General features: G+C 42.1%; 1 protein-coding gene across 1 annotated transcript; it reads left to right on the forward strand.

The window, feature by feature from the left end:
• Nucleotides 1-12,892: 12,892 nt before the first annotated feature.
• On the forward strand, nt 12,893-22,837 carry CHMP1B (charged multivesicular body protein 1B). Its single transcript, XM_080352854.1, has 8 exons — nt 12,893-13,018; nt 15,020-15,117; nt 15,837-15,983; nt 16,620-16,688; nt 17,019-17,126; nt 17,667-17,710; nt 18,546-18,618; nt 19,218-22,837. Exons 1-8 carry the CDS (start codon nt 13,003-13,005, stop codon nt 19,260-19,262), a joined length of 600 nt encoding a protein of 199 aa, XP_080208980.1. The 5' UTR covers nt 12,893-13,002; the 3' UTR covers nt 19,263-22,837.
• Nucleotides 22,838-24,624: the final 1,787 nt, after the last annotated feature.

The raw sequence follows: 24,624 nt of genomic DNA on the forward strand, positions 1-24,624 counted from the left end.
TTTTTTCCAGTTGCTGAGTTCGGGGCCACGACAGTTGAGCTGCAGGGATGAGTGGGATGAAACCCACAGCTCTGCCCAACCTCTGTATGTAGCTATGGAGTAATTAATTGGGCAAATTAATTAGTTAATGGTTCTACTGCACTTTGAAGACAGTGAATTACTAAGTAAAAGCTACATAACTTTATTTTTTTCCACTCTATATCACTGGGTAATTGCCAGCATCACAGCACGGCTGGGTAAGGACATAGTGTTTAAAATACAGAGAAAAGCTTATATTTGATGGCTGATAAACCTAATTTAATGTCAGGCAGGGAGAGCTGGATTTTCTTGGAATTGTGCCTTTGCCCCTTTGCGCATTTTGGAGGAGGCAGATGTAAATCTGTGGCACCGTGATGTCACCAGGCTGCTGTGACCGGCCACAGGCGGGCAGGCCAGGGACACGATCACAGCGCTGGCAGCGGTACATCTCTCAACAAGTTGAAAAGCGGCAGGAGGCTGAGCGCAGGAGAAGGATGTCTGTACGGTGACATCCTGGGGCCACTGAGGCTGCTGGCACTTTTGCTGCTGAATTCAGTAAAGCTGGGGCTTCACCCAGAGCATTTTGTTTGTTTTGGAAATGAGGGTTTTGAAGGTAACGTCTGAGGCCAGGTCTCCTCTGCAGATGTGAGGTACAACAAACGCTCTCTAAAGCCTGGACTCTTGCTGCCTCCTCTGACTTTGGCCCTAATTCAAGAAAGCACTTAATATACACATAAATACATTTCTCATCAGCAAAGCTTTTGAGCAAACACCTCATTTAAAGATTTGCTTATCTCTTAATTCATTGGTTAAGAAGTAAGGTATTACTTAATAGGAGTCAAAAGGAGGATAATCTAGCTGTAAATCCTTACCATTTGTATCCTTTATAACCAGAGCTTAGTCATCTTTTGACCAGTGACGCACAGCACTCATTTCTTGCTGAATAAAATTTTAGAAGCACAGCCAATTTTTCACAGAGACTTGGAACTGTGCCCTTTCTCAGGTTTTATGAATGCGAAGCTCAAGGTCCGTAGCATGCAGTGATAACCTAATGCAAGGTCATGTTTTGTTAGAATAACAGCACCTAAATCTTCAATTGTGACAGTGGGGCCCAGCTCTGCTTTTAGATTTTATCGAATTTCATAAGGATTCTGATGTGCAGAACAAGTTCAAGCTGTGACAGCAATAAAGGCAATTGCAAAATGCTGGAGATTACCAAGCTTGAAACTGTAAAGGTCAGATCCTGCTCTACACTTCCCAGTTCTCACGTGTATTTAGATCTGAGATATCCTGCACATTTAGCTCCCCGCTCTGTGGTTCAGCGAGGTGGAAGAAAATCATCTTTACCTTTGGAAAATTCCACTGCAGCACTATGTTTTCCTCCCAAAACTCCAGAATCTCATGTCATGAATGATATATATTGTCTCAAAGGAAATCATCTGAGGGGAAAATAAAAAAATCCTCATGGCCTTAATTTTAAGTGTGCGCTTCTGAGACAACATGGGGGGGAAAAGTGCTTGTCCAGATTTTGGGAGGAATTTGTACTGTCTCTGCCTGTTTTTTACCATTCGGTAGCCATAGCAGGATAATTGGATTTTACCGATTACTCTGTAATTTGAGTGTGGATCCTTGGACACTCAGCAAACTTGGCCCCAGCTGCCCCATTTTGCAGAAGCCCACATCAGCACAGAATTTAAATGGAGATTTAATAGTCCAGCAGGTGAGAACCTGCAGAAAATCCACTTGGTATCCTGACTATATAATGGAGTGAAGAAAAGGCTTCTAATTCAAGACACAGAGTGGTGAATGTCAGTTTATTGAGAAGCCAAGGGAAACAGGAGAATATGTGCCCTCAGAAATCTGGTTATACTTCCAAAAATATACCGCAGGAACATTAGATGCCACTGGGAACACACATAGTAGAGCTAAGTGCTCAGCAAAGCATGCTAACCTAATTTCACCAGTACATGAAAGAAGAAAATCCTGACTCATATTTTATGAAAATTGTTATGGTGAATCAGCAAATTACTTCTGTTCATCTCCTCCAACGTCAGCACGCTGAAGTCTGGAGCAACTTGAACTAATCTCGGGGCACTTGTAAATAGAATATATTCAGACCAGCCAAAGCTGGGCTAAATGGAAGCAATTCGTCATCGATGGACAGCTGGAAAGATCAGAAAAATGCCATTTCCTGACTGTTCTGTCAGAAGGAAAGGCAGTGTCTGTGTGTGCCTTTCACCTCCTACTCCTTTATCAGATCCCAAATAAACTAAGGAATTTGTGGCCATTATAACAAGATCTCCCTGGATGGCAAATGCTGGTGTTTTTATGTATGTGCCCCTTCATACATATCCCTGTGGTGGCAGGGAAGAAAATAAAATTGCACAGAAATGTATAACGTGATCTGCCTTGTTCAGCCGCTAATCCGATCTTCTCTCCTAGTAAAGCTCAAATAATTTGATTGTGTGTGTAGGGCACCCTGGAGCACCTGTGGGATGAGAATGAAATCCTGCCGAAATACTGTAGACAAGCAGAGAAGTTGCTGAGATGCCTCCCTGCATCGGTACTCAAACTGCATCATGAAATTCCTGCTGGTCACCCTCAAGCGCAGGTGACCTCCTGCTGCGGGGCTTTCCCAGCCAGCCCGGAGCCCTTGGGGGAGCACACAAAGCACAGCAGCACCGTGTCCCTCTATACGGGCTGTTTCTGCACCAGGGCCCCTTCTGCAAACCGGACCACGCGCTTTGGCTACGGGCTGAAAGCTGGAAACGTCCCCAAATGCTGTCACACCTGGCTGCACATCCTGCTCTACCTTCCATAGCATACCTGGCTGCACATCCTGCTCTACCTTCCATAGCATCCGCTCCTTGTTCGTGCTCTTATAACAGCGTTAACTGGCTATAAATTCACGTTATCCACTGAAACATTTCTCCTGAAAAGAAAAAAAGAAAAGGATCCTTGTGCATCACAGGATGTCCTGCAGCACAAAGATTAGGAGCAAGACTAAAAGTCCTGTGAAACTACCTCAAGGACCATGAAGCACTGATGGTGCCTTCGCAGGAGCTGTGGGCTCATGGCTGCAGTCAAGCAGCCTCTTGAACTGTTCTTTCTACAAAAGGGACAGGGGAGGAGATCAGGATATGGCCCCAAAGGGTCCCTGCGCAAAGAGGGGGTTGGAAAGAGAAAGGCTGGTGAAAGCCAGGATCAAAAGCTCATGCAAGCTGAGTTGTGTTGGTTTGTTCTTTCCACTACCCACGATGAACAGGGCATCCAGCAATCTCAATAGTAGCTTATGGACCTGGACCTCTTGTCAGTGCTGATAGATAGGGTGGGTGTCAGAGGATGGACCAGACTTCTTCCATTGGTGCTAAACAACAGGATAAGGGGCAACGGGCACAAAGTTAAACACGGGAAGTTCCATGTGAATATGAGGAGAAACTTCTTCATTTTGAGGTGCCAGAGCCCTGGACCAGGCTGCCCGGAGACATTGTGGAGTCTCCTCTGCAGACATTCAAACCCACCTGGACATGATCCCCTGTGATCTGCTCTGGTGAACCTGCTTTAGCAGGTGGGTTGGACTGGATGATCTCCAAAGGTCCTTCCAACCCCAACCACCCTGTGATTCGGTGGGTCTGGAGAAGGCACTGACGGAGGTTTCTGAGGTTTTGCGGTCACAAGGAGTGAGGAAATCACCACCTCTGAAAGGCCTTCGGGTCTTCTCCCAGCCTGCCCTCTGCCCTATCAGTCACACTTCTGCTACCATAAACGAGAGCTTTTTTTCCCCCCTGAGCAAATAATTACAGATTAAAAATCACTGAACCTTCCAAAAACTTTAGCTAATTTATTCAGCCTAGCTTTACAGTGTTGTTCGCCTTGCAGGGTAGACAGATAGTTGGGAAAACATCATTTCAGCGGTGAAAAAAGGGAAAAAAACCTAAAAGTATTGTGTATGATTATTTCTCAAATGTTGCCCAAAATAAAATGCAAAAGTGTAAAGCAGTCTCTGTGATGCTTCAGAGGTTCTTGTCTTCCTCCAACACAACAGCTGAATTTAACCACAGCTACACAACCTGTTAGGCTGGCAGGGCCATTCCTGGGTATTGTATTGATTTATTATTGAAAGAAACATTCATTTCTTTAAATAAATGATTTTGTGTTTTTTACTTCTATGCGAGTTCTTTTTACTGCCCATCTCCTCTAGGCTTTTTTTTTCCCCAGAAGAAAAATCACTTCCCTGCCATATTAACTGAGTTTAATTTTCTCCTTAATTCTGTCCCAGGCTTCTCATTTGTTCAGTGGTTGACAGAGTATCTTCAAAGTCTAAATATTAATCTATTGAAGAAAAGAAATGAAACATTTGAGGAAAAAAATCAACTTTCAGATGGTTTTCAGAACTAGCGGTCCATTTTGTTGCATCTGTTTTTGACGGTAGTGAAACCCCATGTCCTTATTTTAAATTGACTGTCAACATCCCATTACAGAACATGACCACTAAAGCTCAGTAGATGGTTTTGTCAGTCCTACTGGCAGAGATAAGCTGGAAATGAAGCTTATTCAGTAAATTCACGGTAATAGAGCAGGGAGAAAATTTATTAAAAACAAATAAATGATGTAGGATCCTTTGGTTTTCACTGTATCATTGGCTTTCAAAAAGATCTAGCTTAGATTTACACCAGTTCTTGTGAAAACTACACGACCTGGGAGCAAGAAAAATCTTGATTGAAATTACCATAGCAGGAATACATATCACACATGCTGCATGTATGCACGGCTCATTTTATTATCCCAAAATATTTTGTGACCCGTGAGCAAGTTCCTGGATCTGGAGCCCTAGAGGATCCTTCCCAAGTGTGAGCAGGAGGCTTGTGCCCCAATAAATCAATTTCCTGTTACATTTTACCTTACTTCTACCTAAAAAGAGTGCCCTGTTTTCATTTGCAAATCAAGTGCATTGCTCTGGTGGACCTCAGAGGTAGAGAATCAGATAATTAATGCCAGTATTGGAGAGTTAAATGGTTTTATTGAATTGATGCTTTTATGCCCTCTGGCTGCTTGCTTTTCACATCCCGGCATAAGAACAACCCCCATACTTAAATTAAATAAAACCATATTTTAAATATATATATAAAAATAACAGAAAATAAGCTTTTTCTAAAGCATGAATTGTTGGAAAATCTCACAATTTCCAGTATTCACTCTAAATGAGAAAAATTTTTGGTGAGTTTTCTGTGGAACTCTTAATTTTCTCCATTTTGTCCATTTTCAGCGGCATCTTTTGGGTCAAAATACTGCAGAAGGATCTCCGGGAAAGAAGAACCAGGACTTGGGCACCAGACAGAGCAACATTCAAATTCAGTCACCATCAATGGCAAGCTCATGGTTTCCTGTTGTTGCCCTATACCAATAGTGAGTGTACTGAATCACAGAAATGCTTATTTTTGGGATTTATAAACACATAGTATGTTGTGCAAAAAATTGCCTAGATTGACAAGTCTTTTTACATCCACAGGTACGTGGTAAGAACACCCACGTTTACCCAAGTGGGCAGACCCATAGTCTGCCATCACCTCTTCACCCTTAGTGTTTGTGTCACACCTACATTTACTTCTTACATTCCTTCCCTTGAATTTCTTGTTAACATTCACTTTCTTCTGCTCGTTGTGCGTGACTGACATAAGGAATGACTAAGAGTACCAATCAATTATTGTGATTGAAATCGATCCTCGCTGCAAGGCGCTCCTGGCGTCACAGTTCACAAACCAACGCACACGAGCTCATTTGGTTTGGTCTTGCAACCATCACACGTGGTGAGAGTTTCATTGGGTAGAGCAGAATTATTGCTATCTCGAAATTACCGTGTTTGATCATCAGGAGAATAAAAAGTCAGCTGTGTTTATGTACTTTATACCTAGCGGAAGAGTTTGGTTTCAAAATATTTGGTTTCTAAACCATTTTAGAAATGAGCCATTTTATAACAAGATCCAATGTTTGGGGATTTTATGCAATATAGGACATCAGGTATTGTGAAAATAAAATTTACCTTTGTTTCTTTTTACAAATCATGAAAAGTAGCACCTATTTCTATAGACTTAGCTGAAAAACATCAACCAAGTGCTATTTGTAACACTTTGCATTGATGAGTTTATCATAACCAGCTAACCTCTGGCAACTACTATATTGGTCCACACCTGCATATTAAAGGGCATAGGAAAGGGAAAAAGACATAGGAAAGGGAAAAAGACATAGGAAAAGGAAAAAAAGTATATAGGAAAGGGAAAATGAGACAGCAAAGGGGTGTGATGAAGGAAGAATAAGAGCAAGAGGAAGACTGAGCTGAAACCCCGTGGGCAGATAGGGAGAATTTTATTTGTGTAACAAATGTTTTAAACCTCGCTGCCTCATTCCAGTCCTAAAAGCCGTCACCACCTGTAAGTGTGTGCATTAAAATGGCAAATCTATATATCGTGTTTGAAATTGAATTCTACTGTAGTTCCTCAGCACTCTTATTTAATAATCCTGATTTTTTTTCTTCATATTTTCAGTTCACTTCTTTTCTAGCTCATCCTCTCGTGCAGCTTAGTTTGTCGGTTTTATTTCTCCAGAGTGCTATGGAGGCAGCAACATGTAATTCACAACTCAATAAAATTTAAGGAAAAATAAATGTTTGCTGCATCAAAGATGAGATGAAGATTGTGTAGGAGAGAAGGTGAGGGGAGGAAGCAGGTGGTTGACTTTAAATTGCTTCTTTTGGAAGAGGTTTGAGAATTGAGAGTAGGTAACTCAGGGTACGAAATGGCCGAGGCTCTGAAATGGACATATCAAGAATTCAAATGCAAAAAGCAGGAGGAAATAATTCAGAAACAGCGGCTGTGCAGGGTGATTTCAGCCAAATGAGAAGTGGGCGGTCAGTGCTGGAAATCCGTGACTCGTTCCAAGTAAGGTAAACCAATTTGTTTAACATTTTATTGCCTGGAAAAAGCCAACAACCGCATCTCCATCTTTCGAAACCACAGGATACAGCAAACTCCTCATTCCACAGAGGCAGAAGGTCTGTGCTGATAGTTCAGAGATTAGTCAACAGCTTTATTCATGTCAAAGAGGAGGCCAAATAAGTGACTCAGATGTCAAAATTCTCACTATTCCTTTTTTTTCTAGATGAGACAGGCTGGAGGGTCTTAGCACCGAGTGATGTCTCATTCTGCCCCAAAAATGCAGCTTCTGGCCAGCTGAGGAATTACGAAAATGGAGCAGAACTGGAAAAGCCCAAAGGCAACAAGCTGCCAAGCACAGGTATTTTGTTTTGGCATGTTAAATACGAGCCATTTATAAACTAAAAGAGTTTGCATTCACTGGATCTTTCCAGGGAGACTGGGCATGCAGGAAATAGGCAATTTAGATACTTTAATGTACTTTTAGTATGCTATTGTAATGAAAATGTTCACAAATATAAAAAAAATACCCAAGTTTCATTGCAATCTTTACTAACATCTTGGTATATCTTTACGCCTGCACCCACAGTAGACGAGATATTTAACTCAGGTTGCTGAAGATAAATGCTCAGTAATGTGTTTCTTCAAAGTTTCTTTCTGGGTTTTAATCACGAAAATTCTGTGATGTATGTCAGGAAAAAAACCCCAATAAACTCTGTTTCCCTAGTAATGCTGCTTGTCTCTTAATCACGGCAACACTGATAGGATTTGATAATAAACAGGTCAATAATCCTTGAAATCTGCTCTGCAGTTTAATCTTCTTAAAAGCGTCGGGACTCTGTAGAGAATAAGCCACACCATGTGCAGATAAGATCAGAAATAACAGGTGGATGGAAGGGTGGAGACCACCCAAAGCGTTCGTTTTTGCAGGTAAATGCCGTGCTCTGGCATAGCTCTACTTCAATAACAGGGTGAAATCCGTCTCCCATTGAGGCAACAGGACCCCTTGTACTTCACGCGCTGTTTGCTGACACGCAGCCGAGCAAGGAATCGCAAAGCAATAAAATCCATTTTCCTTGTGACACGAGCGCAGCTGCACTGTTGCCATGGCAATGATCGAGCTTCATTGGCAATATTTCATTTACAATCCTCCTGCCATTGAAAGGTTTTGTTTTGTTTGTTGGTTTGTTTGTTTTCCACAACATGGAATAAATGATAGTGTGAGTCAAAAACCTGACAGGCCAGTTCCCCTAGATATGTGCTGTTTTCAAATTAGAAAGCAATAAATTGCAATTTTTCAGAGGTGTTATTTCTGGTTAAACTTACTCTTCAAACTGACCAGCCCTCTGAACTTTGTGACCTTAAATTTCACTCAGCTTTTAAAGAACATCCTCTCTACTAGTGGCCTCATGGTACTATCATGGTTTTCGACCTGCAAGGATTTCATGACTTGATTATATCTTTCTAAATGTAACCTGGCTCTTTAACGGGGGAATGATTCGTAGGGAGTTTGAGGAGGCAGTGATGAAGTCAGAGGTAATCAGACTGATTTTTGGGGGTGTCCTTAAAGTCCTCTCCTCGCTGCCTTTGTTTTTCCTTCTAATTCCTGCACAGGACGTTAGACAAAGGGTATGAAATAGTGTCCAAGCATCTCTGCTGCTGCATAAGAGAGAAGGAAGGGACGCGCTTTCTGTGCGTCAGTTTGCAGGAGGTTTGTGCTCTCGAGAAAAGGAGAAAGATGGAGAGAAGCCCATCACCAGTAGGATATTTCTTCAGCGGTCCAAAGGGAAGAGGGATTTAAACTGGAATTTGGCTCCATTAGCCACACTGAACCCAGTTGGCTCCCTCCTGTGTCAGGTGTGTGAAGCTGATCTATAATTTTTCAGGTTTGATTGAGGTAAAACATTATATGCTCCTATTTCTGAGTAGTTTTTGCTGCTTTGTTCTCTAACATTGTGGATACCTAGGTGAGTTTTACTTCTCTTTGACATCACTGAAATGAATCTATTTTTTTCAAAGTAGATGATCACTCTAATAGTTCCTATCTAATGTTGCTGCCGCCTCCAAATCATGTCCTAATTAATGAGTTCCAGTAATATTACAGAAAAAAAAATGTGGCTATTCAATGATCTAGTGCCTGTTTCTGACCCTGGAAAACATTATTCATTTAGGTTACTATTACGCATGAGAATTAGCATGCAAGAAGGTTGATTTCAGTAGGGCTGTTCTGCTCACAGTTAGTTCTCTATTAAATATATTAAATCTCTGCTACATCTCTCCACAGATTTGCTTTTGAAACCACAGACAATAGTACTTGCTTCTGTGAGCCAGTGATATTGAGAATTATCTACTGATGTGGATCGGATCCAGAAAATCACAGCCTGTCATTATGTTTTTTCCCATCTCCTGCAAAGGTTCTTCGCACAGACCTCTCTGGTGAAAGCCCCGGCTCGTCACTGCATGCCTGTCACCGGTGGGTATTTCAAAGCTTTTACAGTCAGGATTCAGCAATCTGCATCATTATGAATTCAGACTAGAATAATTACTGTCACTAGCTTTGCTCTCAAGTGTCTTCTGCCACACTTAGTATAGTTCATTTGCTAGAAGCACTCCTACATTATTACCGCATCTACAAGCTATTCGTATTCGAATTCCGCACGGTGGGGTGAATGAGGAAGCCTCAGCTGATACATCACTTTAGGGGCAGGGTTTTGCCCGGGGTGCTTCGGCAGAACACAGTATTCAAAATGTGCCTGTCCCAATCATCTCCATGCTGCCCACCCAGCACCTCCCACCTCCACCCACCCAGACAAGTCCGGGAAGTCCCCTGGACTCCCTGATCCCATCTCAAACTTGGTGTGCCAGCCCCAACTCCAGCAATGAAAGGGTTTCAGTTATAAATGTTTCTATGTGGTGTTTTCAGAAGTAACAAAATGAAGTTCTTTATTCCTGCTGTCTTCCCTAAATAATGCTCATAAGCACATCTAAAAATCCTGTTCACTATGTCAAGAATTTAAAAGGCCTACAGGTGGATCCTAATGAATAAATACAGACTCGAATTATCATAAACCAGGATTAAATTTCCTGTTCAAATACATTTTCCAAAGACCCTATTTATGAAGATGCAGATACCCATGTTTAGGACTGACAGATAAGTTCATTCTCATGAAGAAAAAATGTGATTTCATTCATGAAGTAATAAATCAGCATTTTTTTCTGAAACATTCTGGTATCTGAAGAAAGCGTCTGCTGATAGAAGCCAAGTAGTGAAGATCAAACCTTCTGAGCATTGTCCAATTTTCACCTCATCTAACGGCTTCCAGTGATCCGCGCTGAGACATTAGAAGACTCAACTCAGTTTGGAAGGAAAATCAGAATCTTAATATCTATTTGGGTAACTAACAGATGACTTCACATTAACAAGGACTATTTGTACACTTTAAAGAATTTTATACGTTCCATTTGAAAAATGCAGTCACTTCCCCATTCTGAAGGCTAAAGGCACTCAGTGAATCAGTCAATAAACCGGCAAGAATGTTCTTGGGGTTTTAGCAGGATTAATTTCGTTATGTTAGCTAGAAAGAGTTGTTAAAGAAAAAGAGACACAGTCTGACAGTTTATTTCGTCTAAATTAAATGATGGATGAAACCTAATGTGCTCCGTGAAGGCCAGGTCTTAAAAACATCTTGGCCTAAGTCTAACTGTAGGCTACACTCCTCTAAAATACGGTGCATTTAATCTGAGAGCCATTGTTACACTTAACAAGTGAAGTCTGGCCATGAAAAAGTTTGGGTTTGAACTCAGGGAGCAGAACATGTTTGGTATGAATAACAACACTTTCAGCTTCCAGAGTGAGGAGCTGTCAGTTTTGAACAAGACAAGTGTTATCAGAAATTAAGCTCATGACACTTCTCAGACGTGGGATGTCAAGACTGGATCACTTGCCATCACCAAATAGTTGATTTTTTTCCCCATTTGCCATTGCCAGATGAGATGAGAGTCACGGGAGCACCGGCAGCTCTGCTTCTGGGAACAGCACCGGACGGATTATTCCCTGCCCCAGTGTTCCGCTGCGACAGCAACAAACACGGATGTTTCCTTTATAGTTAGCTGCAAGTTAATAATGATTGACTCAAGAGGTTTTTTTGTGTCATAAAAGATGAGAGCCCAGCTCCTCGGTTGCTGTAAACAGCTGACACGCTGTTTGGAACACCAGCAGATGAGACTCCAGCCCTATTGATCTAAATAAATAAAAGGCAATGAAAAAAATTAACATCTTAAAACTCTATTTTGTATCTAACTAGGATGGACAACATTTTACTAAAAGTATTCATTTCACCTCATCCTGTAAAAAAATACTTATTTCGTGAAAAGCTTGAGGCAATCAGAAAAACTTTCTCTTAAAGGGATTTGAAGGGTGAAAAAAGCCCTTCAGCTAATGATATGTTTGTGAATTTTATTTTTAGAAGTTCTGTTCCTATAATACAATTATGTTCTATCTCACGATAAATTCAAAGGCAGAAGATCTTATTTTTTCTCTTTTCAAGGTGTTGAACAGTTTATTAGATATGACGAATGCTGCTGTCGTTGTGTTCTTTCTTTTTTTGGAGAGGTGGCTTTTGGGTGGGTCTTTGTGCATAAAGATACGCTGTTGTTAACATCTGATACAATAAATGAGAGAGAACTTATTTTTCTTCCAAATTATTGGTTCAGACTCTTGATCTTTTAGTAAGACAGCACAGCACTTGATTTAAAAACTTCTGTCTGAAAGATACAACATCTGGAAAATATCTGCATCTGAAGTATCAGAGTGACTCAGCAGGTGACTCAAGGAAATAATTGAACTTGCTGGAGGAATTACCACTTATTAAAGGAAACTGTCATGAGCTCGTAAAATGTCAACCCCAGCGATTCAATGGTGAACACAACTCACCTGAGATCTTTGTGTTCCGAGTGACCTGGAGAGAAACGCTGCATGCCCAGAGGGGTATCTAACACCGAGGTAGGCTGAAAAACGGGCAATAAACTGCACAAGTTTTCAATAATTTGATAAATATGATACAAATACTGTTTGATTGCCATAAATTGCGTATACTATATGCTCATCCGCAGTGCTCTGGAGGAGCTTAAGGTTTCTGCTCTTCGGAATATTAACCTTGGTCCTGCGAACACACAAACTGCAAATCAGAGTTCCAATAACGCCAGTGGGTGTTAGATCAGCATTTTTTTTTTCAGGTTATTTCTCTTTTTCTCAATGTATTAAAATTCTGTAACTTTGTCAAGTTGTAGTTTAACCTTGAAGGGGAAGAGCAGAGACGGCGCCATCCCCAACCAGCCCAAAGCTGCAGGTAGGACACAATTCAGCAGAAAGACATGAAATTTATAGAAATATTGCGTGGGGTTTATAGTTCACTTGATTAGCTTCATGGAACAACGCTCTGCTTCCCTTGGAAAGTAATTCCACTGGTTTCTTTTGCTGTTGGAAGACAAGGCACAGAAACAGGTATTTGAGGTTTGCAACACTTGAGAATTGTATTTGCTTCTCAAGTTTAACATTTGTTACCACCAAAAAAGTGTTACAGTATGTTAATATTACATTTCGTGCAACTACCGTGCAGATGTACACGTCAGCTGTTTGAAGTTATATTTGATTTCTTGATTTCCCATCCAGAACTTCTTCTATTCAGTATCTCCCCTCCAAAAGTTGCTGTTATTCTTTGCATTTTACCCCCAACGGCTGCTCGGCCTGTCTCCGAAGTGTGATAATAGATCACTTAAGTTCCTACAATTGCTCTAGATAAACACTGTGCCCATCAAATATTCAAAAAGGGAACATTTAGTGTTCCCAACGCGTCTCTCCCCACAGCCGCAGCCGCCGCGCCTGACGAGACGCCCCGCGCACGCGCGCCACGCCCCGGCACGCCCGTACGTAACGGGGCGGGGCAGCGGGGAACCGGAAGCCGGAGCCGCGACAGCGCTGAGGGAGAGGGGCCCAGGGGAGCCCGCTGTTCGAGCCCCCTCTGCTCCGCTTCCCCCGCCTGGCCGGAGCGCCGCCATGTCCAACATGGAGAGTATCCTCGGGGCTCGGCTGTGCTGGGGGCGACGTGGTGTCGCCCTCGGTCTCCGGTACCGGGAGTGGGGGCCGTGGTCTGGGGGTGAGGCCGTGGGGCCGGGCCGAGCTGCGAGCCGGCGCTCTCGGGGCCGGTGGCTGCGGTGGGGGCGGCGTGCGGGGCCTGCCCGGCAGCGGCCGGGGTGCGGGGGGAGGAGGAAGCGGGTCCCGTTCCTCCCGGCGCGGGGAGTGGGGCGGCCCCGCCGAGGCCTTTCCCGGAGGGTTCGGGTGGCACCGGCGGGAGCTGCGTGGGGGGAGCAGGCGGGGAGGAACGCGAGGTTCGGCTTCTCTTTGCAAGGCGAGATCAGCCAGGCTGAGCTGGGGGCGAGGGCCGTGTCAGCGCTCCCGGGGCTTCATGGAGGGACAGCCCGAGGCAGAAGATGCGATTTACAGTGTGGAATAGCGCCCAGGGACAGATGATGTGCTGTGTATCATGTGCTGTGTATAGACTGGAATGATGTTGGCAGCCACCTGGACCCCCAAACTCGCTGGGACAAACCCCACTGACCGCCCTGGTGTTGAGAACGCATTGTGTGCAGGGAAGGCCCTATAGGAAAATCTAGAGTTCTTGCTGTATAAAACAGAAGCAAAAAAACCCAAATCCAAACATAAAGATGATGGGTGTTGGTGTGGTTGATCCAGCACTGGTGGTTGTTGGGAGCACTGGGGCGGGTGACGGTGACTCATGGTGAAGTTCAGCTGCACTTGGGTTGTGGGACATGTAAAAAGACGCTTTGAGGGAGGAGCGAGTGTGTGTTCGTCATGGGACGGGAGAGCCCTGAGCTGTCGTAATGTCAAAGGTACGTGCCCCGAGTGAGTAACTGAGGAAGTGATTTCAAAACAAACTGCTCTGCAGTGCCGGTTCAGCGCCAGCGCTGTCAATAGGTGATGTTGCGCTTTATGTGGTTCCTCTGGTCTCTGAGCTCAAGTGCACTTGAATGAGCAACCTGAAGGTGTTTTCTTGTGGATCAGTGCGATACACTTATTGCTGCTGAAAGGGATGCTCGCCTAGGTTTTAAAGCAAAGAAATATAAATATAAGCAGCACTTTTATTGTTACTGGTAGCCACCTTGATGGGTAACCTGGATGTACAGGCAAAACTGTTACCTCCTTGTAACCTGCTATGTAACATTTACAGGATAGGATAACAAATATATCCATAAACTTCTGAATATCTTCAGGTCGCTGTCAGAGGTCTTAAGATCATGGCTGGACTTCAAAGGAGAGACAGACAGTTCTGGAATAATTTGTGTACTTGAAGTATTAAAGAAAGCTCAAGTACCTCACAGTGTTTAGCTTTATATGCTTCCACTTAACTGTTAAATATCTTATTAATTGCTGCATCTTCCTCATGGGATATCAAAAGATGGCATGAAAGAAACTTACGAAGCTTTGTACTGCCATTTTGTTTGAGAAGGACTAATATTTGGAAGCTTTAATCGGCAGTATTTTAATAGTATGGGGGTTTTAATTCTTGTATTTAGAGCACATACTTTATTCTCTTTCAATAGCAGTTCTGTTCTTTCTTTTGGTTTCTTTTCTTGGCTGAGCAATTCCGAGCAGGCCAGTAAACCGCGCTGGCATTTCACGGAGAGTTAAACATTCTGGGTGTGTGAGTGAAAGTATTTGGCAGAGTCAGACTTTCCTCTTGGGGAGCTTCGGTTTGTGGTATTTATCAGTCTGAAATAGCTTTGGTGTTAAATGGAGCCGGTTTGGGATCCGAACTTACTTTTCATGGCCTCACATTTTAGAACCCAGTGGCGTTGTAAGTGTGAAGTAGCTTGGTAGGTCTCATTGTGTGAATTTCAAGGGCTTACTTAAATAACATTTTCCAAGTTTTATCATAATATCACTGACGGGGAAACACAATATGTGCCAGGTTTGATAGCGCTTTAAACAGGAGGGCAAAAATACTACAATGTAAGGATTGATCCTGTTCTTGGACCCTTAACTTAAGCTGCAGAACACCTGTTTAATTTGAAGTTTGCTGCCAAGGAGCTCAATAGGAACTCAAAAAAATGTGACAAAGAAGAAAAGGCTGAGAAAGCTAAAATTAAGAAGGTAAGCGGTGGGGCTGGAACAAGCTCTTTAGATCTGGTCTTTACATATTACAGCAGGAAAATATCCTGTGTTTTTACCATGTTCCTCGTATGCATGCTAGCAATGTTGTGATAGATGCTTGTGATTTAAAATGTATGATTATAAATCTTCCCACACTTCTTAATAAATGTGAGTATTCTTGTGAATCTTTTTGTACAGCTTGTGGCATTTGCTGTCTGAGAAAATTGTCTTGTATGTGTATTGTTAGAGACTTGTTCTCAAAGTTTAAAATACTTACTCTCTATGTCTATCATCTGGTGTTAAAAAGACTTATGAAGAGAAACTTCAAAGTAGTTTTTGAGTCCTTGAAATAGTCAAAGGAGGGACTAAATTGATTTGACTGTATTTTTGTCCATGAAATACAACCATACCAATTGTATCTGGTTTTGAGTCTTTATGCTGAAAATGTTTTTAGAAACGAGAAAATTATGTTTCTGTAGCTCTGTAAAAACTTCTACCTGAAGTGCGTGCTTGGGACCTTCCTGGGAAACAAGTCAGGGTTCACATCTCGAAAAAGTTGGAGAAATATTGGGGGAGGAGAGCAGGCTTTATTTTCTCTTCTAATAGGGAAGATACTGTGATGAATTGATGCTTATAATGCAACAGGCTATTCAGATACCATGTTTACAAGAGAAAGGACGGTTAAAATGCTCTTTCTTCTTTATCTTTTTTTCCAACAGGCAATTCAGAAGGGTAACATGGAAGTCGCACGAATACACGCGGAAAATGCCATCCGCCAGAAGAACCAAGCCATCAATTTCCTGCGCATGAGCGCCAGGGTGGACGCTGTTGCAGCCAGAGTTCAGACCGCGGTGACCATGGGCAAAGTGAGTCTGCTTTCACAAATCTCGTGCAAGAATGAGACCTCTGATCCTCTTAGAAGTGACTTAATTCTGTCTGTAATGAGCTGGAAAGTTTCAGTTTTGGTTTCAGATGTGGCCAATAGTAAATAAAGAGCTGGAATCCCCCTGGCAGTGGCTTTTTAGAAATAGATTGCTGTCTGCTGTGTTTTGGAGGTGGTAACTCCTCTGAGCTGTTGCTATTCTTGTTCCTCTGTGTTTTACTGGTTACACTTAAGATTATTTTGCAAAGATATTGCTCCACTTCCAAAAACATTAAGTCAAGATGTAGGATGTGTGATTCCAGAGTTTTTTTTAGCTCTTCAGCCAGAGAGCTTATTCTGCCGTGTGATCTGGATACCAAATATATCCCTTCACATTTGACAGGTCTACACAGGGTAATGCCACCTGCACCTCAGTTTTTAGTGAGTTTAAGCTCAGAACGTGTATTTCAACTGGTTAATGTATAGAATTTTAAATGGTGGGAGCTATAAAAAAGCAGTGGCGTTTTAGATGGCAGTGGGGTGTGCCCTACTTTTTGATACTGCCCATAGAGATCAGAGAGCTTGGTAAGAAACTGTTCGTTTTAGTTGCTTTGTAATAATTTCCTTTACCTCGTTCCAGGTAACGAAGTCGATGGCAGGGGTAGTTAAGTCTATGGATGCCACACTGAAGAGCATGAACCTAGAAAAGGTAAATGGAAACTTGTTGTTCTTGGAGGTGTGCATCAAAAGCAGAAAGGGAATGGACATGTGTTTTACAAAGGGAAATTCCAACCAAAAGAAAAGGTTTTGCAGTGAGGTTGGTAGATCCTGGAATGGGTTCCCCAGTGTGGTTATGAATTCCTCGCAACTGGGGATGCTCAGAACCTGCCTGGGCAGAGCCCTGACCAACCTGCTTCAAAAGTTCCATCAGCTTCAAAGGGGGACGAGCTCTCATTTCCAGAAGCTTCTCACAGCCTTCATTCTATTTTTGCCAGTTCTGTTATCTCCAGATCATTGATTTCATTCATATTTTCAACAGATATCTGCACTAATGGATAGATTTGAGCACCAGTTTGAAACACTAGATGTTCAGACACAACAGATGGAAGACACGATGAGCAACACTACGACACTAACAACGCCACAAGTAAGAATAATATTTTTTTTGAAGCAATGATCTTACATTATGTGTCTGAACTGCATGGAAATGTCTGATTCTCTTCTTGTGCTGTTCCACAAGGGGCTAAATGTACTGTTCCAATAGATGTTTTCTCAGAGAGAAATTTACTGGATTTAGAGCTTTGTAAATGACAGAAACCTAAAACCAAATCAAAAAATTAAATCTACTGTAGATGGGCTTTTTTTCTTTGAGCAAAACAGTGTTTTAGTAACTAATAATCAGCAGTTGATAACACTTCAAATATTCCAGTGTGTGTTTGGTCTTTTGCAGATCAGTTCAATTCTTTAGAGGCATTATTTTAGGAGCTGGAGTTCGATTAATGGGAATTTAACCTCTACTTCTGAGTTCACACAGGGCCCTCTGGTGGTAAAGCACAAAAATGTTCTCTGATAGACATGTAGCTTTGAATCAGTTTTGTTAAAATAATTTCTGTTCTCTCAAGATTTAAGAGAAGAGCTTGTCAGAAATTACAAAATGCAGTAATCAGTTTTCTTCTCTTTACCCTAGAACCAAGTGGACATGCTTCTGCAGGAAATGGCAGATGAAGCAGGGTAGGTGATATTTTGAGTGACTATTGAATAAATCTTGGTTCCAACAACCCTTCCTGGTTACCTTGAAGATCACATACCCCTGTTTTATATGTGTTTGTCTCTTGGAAGCAGAGAAGAATCAGCATTTTCCTTTCACCTCTGGGCAACATTCTCACAATACTTTAATTGCCAGTGTTTCATTTTTTCACTCAAAGCTGCTGTGGATATCAGGGTGCAGGGCTGGTTGTGCAAAAGCCTAAAATCATGTGTCACTTGTCATGGCAGGATAGCGTTTTATTATTGACTTGGATTTGCTGTGGCGTTAGCAATCCTTGCCATGCTTCTCCACGCTTTTCCTCTCTTTTCCCCCCTTACCACATTAAAACTTCCTATAGTTCTGCTCTTACAACTAGATGTAGCCAAACGAGTTGTCATGACATATTTAAGCCTTTAGGGATATGCTGAATTATTTCAGAGAATTTTCCTTGCCTTTTTGGTGCCATGTAAGTTGGCTTGAGGAGAAATACTTTGGACAGTCTTTTTAGTGAAACTTTTTCTGAGTGAACTTTGTGTTTGTGCATGTGCCATGTCTGGTATACATCTGCTAAACAGGAATCTTGCTCAGTCCTGATTAAGCTGAATTTATGTAGCTGTTGTTATTTATAATGTATGACTTGTTGTCTTGGTAATGAGTCAAATTTACTGATCAAGTTGTCTAATTAGCTGGAGTACAGCGTCCATGGGATGCTGATGGCCTCATGCTATCTCAATATTCCTCTGCTTGTCGGTTATTGTGCTGATTCCTTTAGCCACGTACGCCTGACTTGGGTTTTTTGGTTTTGTTTTCTCCTGTTAGTCTTGATCTGAACATGGAACTACCTCAAGGACAGACGGGTTCTGTTGGTACAAGCGTTGCCTCAGCAGAGCAGGTAAATGTTCCATTTAATTGAAATGGGCGTGACAGGAGAATTGACGTCCAGGTTGCACAGATCTTCTGCCGAGTTGCTTTTCCCATTCTAGGGGAATATATTTGAGGGAATGGAAAGAGGACAGTTTATTTTTGTCATCCTGTCTTTGTAGAGGAGGCTTTAGGGAGCCTCATCTTAACCGACCGATCTTTGGGAAGCCCCGACTATTCCACATTCTTTGAAAGTTCTGTTTCACCTTGGACCCTCTAAAAGGTGATACATAAAAACCCAACAGCTAAACAAAAAATCCACAAAACTCCCCAAACAAACCCTCCAAAATCCCCCACAGAATAAATACAAATAAAACCAACCAAAAAAACCCCACCAAAAAAGACGAGACCAAATGAAACTGTCTGTACTCGCTGCTTTCGAAAACTCCTTCCTAGGTATCTGCTGCTGGAGGTAACACAGTTGTACAGACCTCTGGTCTGGTCTTAAGCAAATCTCGTTAAGGTAATTTCAGATCATATGGACCTGAAATTGCTTGACCATCCCAGAACTTTGCAAAGAATAATTCTGATGCTACTGATAGCTGGTGTCTCTGTCTCTCAATTCTGCAGGATGAGCTGTCGCAGAGACTGGCCCGCCTGCGTGATCAAGTTTAAGTGGAACGAAGCTGCGGTTCTTTGGATGTGCTTTCAAAAAATACCCTTTCTGTACCTAACCCTTCACTACACTAGAAAGGTGGCTCCGGTATGACCCGGGTGGTTGAATATTTGTAATATAGGGTATTTCACTCCTAGCTCGCTGCTCTTTCTAAATACATTAACCCAAAATATCAGCTCTCTAATGTCCTTTTCTGTACATTTTGAAGTTGATATATTTTTTGCAAGCTTTTTTCACAAAATCAAGTTGATATTCTAAGTCAGTTAGTGATGTTGGTACATTCTAGCTAAAAAAAAAGCAGAGTGTCATCGATATATATTTTAAATTATGAAGTGATTTTTGTTTTTTAAATTTTGAGGACTGTTTGTGGTTGGAGAACTGATGTATTCAGTTCAGATGATTGTTGTAGACAACTTTCCTACACAGCCAAGCTCCTGGAACATGCAACAGTGTGGACTTCATGGAAAGTACACTTGTTAAAACAAATCGGTGGACTTCAGTCTGGGATTTTTAGTCTTTTAAAGCCAGGGTAATTGTACTGAAATGAGTTGTTAAGTTAGAAAAGGAGTTACCAAAAGCTGTTCGCACATGATTGAGAACTTACACGGTGTCATCACTTCAGTACAAGAGGAATAAAATCTGTTTTTAAGTGTCTGTCGGTTGTGTTGGATGCTGCAGCTCGCTTGCTAATGTTAATGCCAAGTGCTGCGGCTTCTCTGCTTTTCCCTTCTCAGTGTCCTGGGGTGCAGCCAGTTCTCCACTCACACCTCTGCTCTGCCGACGAAACAGCGAGTTCCTGTGAACGCAGAACTCACACTACCCGCTTCTTACAGATTCAAGCTGAGCAGCCTCATGTGAAGTAACTGAAGCCCCTTTTCTCTGTTCCTTCCTCTGTCTTTGCTTTTAATCTGCTCATTTTTTATACATTAGGATGAGTCTTGTGATTGTATTCTACATGTCAGTGTTCTTCCATATATGAAAAAGACTTTGGTAGTTTTCCTCAGGCTCAGATCTCCCCAAAAAATGTTTTGTAAATGATTTGCAATATTCCAGCCGTATGGAGAAGCAAGTTGTTTTTAGTGATCTCTTGAACCCCTTTGTATTTCAGCAGCTTCCAACTCTGGGTGCAGGTGTGAAGCAAATAAATTATTGTAGAAATTGTAGCTGAGGCTGCTTGTGATGTGTTGGGATGAGCGGTGGTGGTAAAAGTCTCGCTTTGAATTTCTGGGCTTTTTTTGGTTTGTTTCATCTTCATAGGGATGAGGGAAGGTGTGAAGCATTAGGCTGAGTTCTTAATTTGCTGGTGTTGAGGAAATATTTAAGACAAAAAAAATGCTTTCTTAGTCAAGCAGGATTTTTGCAGTGAAAACATGCAAGAGTGAAAACACCCTTCAGGGCAGTGTCAAACTGTTCTCTGTGTTATTCAAATCACTTGGAAGGTTTAGCAGGGTGTTACATGGTGTGTTCAAGGCTACTGTAAAGATAAGATATGGAAAATAGGATAGACAAAACAACTGAAAAAGTTGTGGAATTGTGCATCTCACACCGGCAGCCTAAACCAAAATGATTTGTTTGAAATGTGGTCCTTTCACTGGTATACATTGATTTTTTTGAAGGAGCTTTCCTTTAAACATCGTGAATGTTCCTCCTGTAAACAGGAGGAATTGGGAGGTGTTTAAAAACCTTGTACTCATGTCTGTAGTCTCGGTACAATCCTTTCAGATCATTAATAAAGCCTCTTAGGAAAGGCTATATGCTACTTTTTCCCCTAGCTCCTTCTGAACAGTATAACAACATTAATGGTAAATCTATGCAAGCAGGTTACCCGCAGCCGTGGTAGCCGCGCGTGTTTGTGCCTTTGCCTTATGGAACTTACTGTATTTTTTTTTTTAATATATATTCGGTTACTTCATATCTGATGATTGGATTGGAAAGTTACTGTCACATCATAAATCCCCATCCGAGTTTACTGTGCGGTTGTTTGGCGATGGGCTTGTACCGTGAGCTCCCGGGGTGTTCAGTGTTTGACATCAGGTGACTTCAGCTGGCCCGTTTTAATGTTGATTATTGTGCTTTTAGGCCATTCCTGCGCATTCCCAAACTATTGGAGGGGATGGGCAGCAATTCTGGGATCTGTAGGTTTGACTTTTGGAGTATGTTGCTTTGCCGTGAGCCTTGGCCCTCTGGGGGCCTTTAAAAATAAAGGGAGATGAGACTGATTACTGCAAGGGAAATGTTAAATAAGCTTCGTTATCTTCCTGGCTACACACAGCCCGTTCTGTGGGTTGATCTCATCCCAGGTTTGCTAACTCTGCTACCAGAACAGATTGGTCTCTTTTCAAAGGGTTTAACAAACAAACATAAAGGCTCGACTGCCATAATAATGTCACCTCTGCGGAACTATGGTGTAAAGAGCCAGGTGGGCTTGGGGAGAAATACGCCTTTGAAACGTTGCATTTTCCCCCTCCCGACTTCACTCCCAGAACCAGGATTTGGTGCCGGCTGCTCCTGTGCACAGAGATCCCGGGGAAACAGTTTCTTTTCTCTTTGGAAGCATTGGTGTCTGTGAGTTCAGAACATTGCAGCAATTACATTTGGAATGTATATATTTTTCTCAAGTCTTTAGGAAATGCTTATAACTGGAAGTTGCTCTTGGAGCAAGAGTTGAGTTTCGTGTCCTTCCCCATCCAGGCTCTCCAGCTGTTTGCTGTTTGCAGCTCAGCTCTGGCTCCTCACTGCATGGTAACTCGTTTCTCTTGTCACTTGCCCGTCTGTGCTTGCAGAAGTCCATTTCATGTTAAATAAATTGTGTTTGCTTTTATGTAACCTTATTACCAGATAGTATTTCAATATTTCTGCTTAGGAGCAGACACATCGGATGTGAAACGTTGCTTGAAATGTTGCAAGATGGTTTTGCTCCATGTTTTTTTTATCTCTTGGTTAGTAAAACTGCTGGCGAATGGAAGCGTTAATCTTTATTCATTTTAATTCCAAAACTGAAAGCCATGAAGAGCTTCAGATGAAAGGAGAGGGAAGGAAGGCAAGAGCAAGAACTTCAGCTTCTTTGATTGCAATGGGATGAAATGATCAAGTTGCCTTTGTGGAGATCTTCAGAGCCAAAAAACAGCGACATTTTGTTGAATATAGACAGCACCTGTGTATAGAAATAAACTGAAGCTGGTGACGTATAGAAAAGAGAATAATTTTTGTAGCTCTGGTCGAGTTGATTTTGAAAACTGCTTTACTTGTTTGGGATGATTTGTAAATATAACTGCAAGTGGTAAATAAAATTGTGCAGAGGACTGATTTCAGCTGGGGTACACGGCTGTTTGTTGGGGCGCGGTACAGGGATGGACAAGCACGTCTTTGGTATTTTCCTGGGAGAGGATAATCAGAAAACAAAATCTTTATGGAGACAAAATAAGAAAGCGAAGGGGGAACTACTGAGAAAGATTTGGGGCAGGAGTTTGGGGGTAAGTGAGGTTAACAACATAACATCCATTTATTTAAAATTGTATGGGTGGTATGGAACGTATCCCTTGTGCTTAAACATCTGAGAGGGTTTTCTGCCCTTCCCATAGTTAACAAGGTGTCCCATGGAAACCTGGCAGGCGATGGGGAGGAGTTTGTCTTGTCTCCCTTGGAGCCAAACACCTCCCACTTCTAGTTCTTTTTCCCGTCCCATTGCTGTTGGAACCAGCAGGGGGAGCCTCGAGCTTTGTTTTTGAGTAGGTCCTACATAAATTAGTATGTTTTTGAACTCTTCAAGAGGACTTTTGCAGGTTCTTAATGAGCTGGTTTAAGGAACCGTCTGTGGTGGAACCTTCATCTCTGACAGGACGTGCCCAAAGCGGGGCTTTAATTCTTGCCTAAAAGCTGCTTTTTTTTTGCACAAAATACAACTTGGAAACCCGCTGCGGCTCATTCGTGTCGACATCTCACCACCTTCACTAAACGTCCATCTAAATGTCCGTTTGCTGCCTCTAGCCATTAATCTGGGACGTGGAGATCTACTGGTAGGAGTGCGATAGCGAGTGGCTTGCTGCTTAGAATGGTTTCATTTTTATTGAAGTCCTCTGGGGTTTCTCTGGCTGCTGTGGTGTTGGTTTTGGTTTGTTTTTCCTGTGATGGTTCTCTTTGGTCTAGAAGGAAGCACACTGTGCGCTGACGGAAAATGGGTTTGAATAGAAAATTTCTTATTAGAACTGTGGCCTACATGGAGATTTGATTTCATGAAGTCTTCGCCTTCATTTCAGGATTCTGTCTGTATAGTGCTTTGCATTTAGTGTGAACAAAGCTCAAGCTTTTACCCAGACAAGGGTGATTTCAGAAGGTGAAAGTACTAAAGAGTCACATATTTCTCACCTAAAAGCTGCGTTGCTGTTGCGGTGACCTGTGTGTGTTGCTTAGGATTATTCTAAACTTGTGCAATCTGAGTGAAACCGTCCTTTTTTGCTGAAGTCTAAAGCAATAACTGTCATGTGCCAACAAGTATTTGTATCTGACAAGATAATAATCAGGCTAATTTAATTTCCCTACTATCTGTTTGGTAATTCTCTATTACAATCAATTTCTGTCAAAACGAGCTGTCAGGGATAGTAAGACATTTAAAAACTTTATTTAAAGACACTCTTTATGCACATTTTTTCGCTTTTTTTTTTAGGTTAATTTAATATCCTCGCGTCTCTAGAGAAGATATTTTGCTTTGTTCTCATCACAGTCAGGACTTTCTTCCTTGTCTCTGGCTGCAAAGTGGGTTGATGTTGGAACTGTGTCTCTGGTGGTTCTTCAGGTCCTGGTCTGAACCCCAACGTTGGAGTCTCGATGAGAAGCAGCGAGTCCCGCTCAGAGTGTTGTCAATGAGTTCCAGGCTCCACGAGGCTGCTGGAACTGACGGCCGTGCCCTGGAAGTGGGTAAAGCCCAGAGCAGCGAGATCCGCTTCTCCGCTAGTCATTTGACAAATAGAACCTTTTTATTTATGGATTTATTTATTTTCTAGGGCTACATATCCCATTTGTTCTTTCGTGATGGGCATCGTTTCCGCACGGAAGTGATAATGATTTTCCAGATTTCTGCTGATTTCTATAGCAGGTGCCTTAATTTATTAATGCCAGAAGAAGGGAGAGGTTCAAAAGCAACAAGAAAAGGATTCCTGGCAGCAACTGTATATCAAAGTCATTGCTTATCCAGTTCTGTTGCTCTAAGTATTTGGCCACTGCTTAAGAACTTGATGTCTCTATACATAAAAACTCCTTCTGCAGAGAGAATTCTGTTTGTAGATAGCAGAAGTATCAATATGTGCTGGTGCTAATTATTACATTTAATGGCACTGCTTTTCATCCGAGTATTTAAAAAAATAC

Source organism: Nesoenas mayeri (genome assembly GCF_963082525.1).
Source record: "Nesoenas mayeri genome assembly, chromosome: 13".
In the NCBI taxonomy this organism is placed as follows: domain Eukaryota; kingdom Metazoa; phylum Chordata; class Aves; order Columbiformes; family Columbidae; genus Nesoenas; species Nesoenas mayeri.

What these genes read in the sequence shown, in the direction of transcription:
- CHMP1B (XM_080352854.1), top strand. An exon ending in CCGCGGTGACCATGGGCAAA is followed by an intron (nt 15,984 to 16,619) that starts GTGAGTCTGCTT and finishes ACCTCGTTCCAG; the next exon opens with GTAACGAAGTCGATGGCAGG. An exon ending in CGACACTAACAACGCCACAA is followed by an intron (nt 17,127 to 17,666) that starts GTAAGAATAATA and finishes TCTTTACCCTAG; the next exon opens with AACCAAGTGGACATGCTTCT.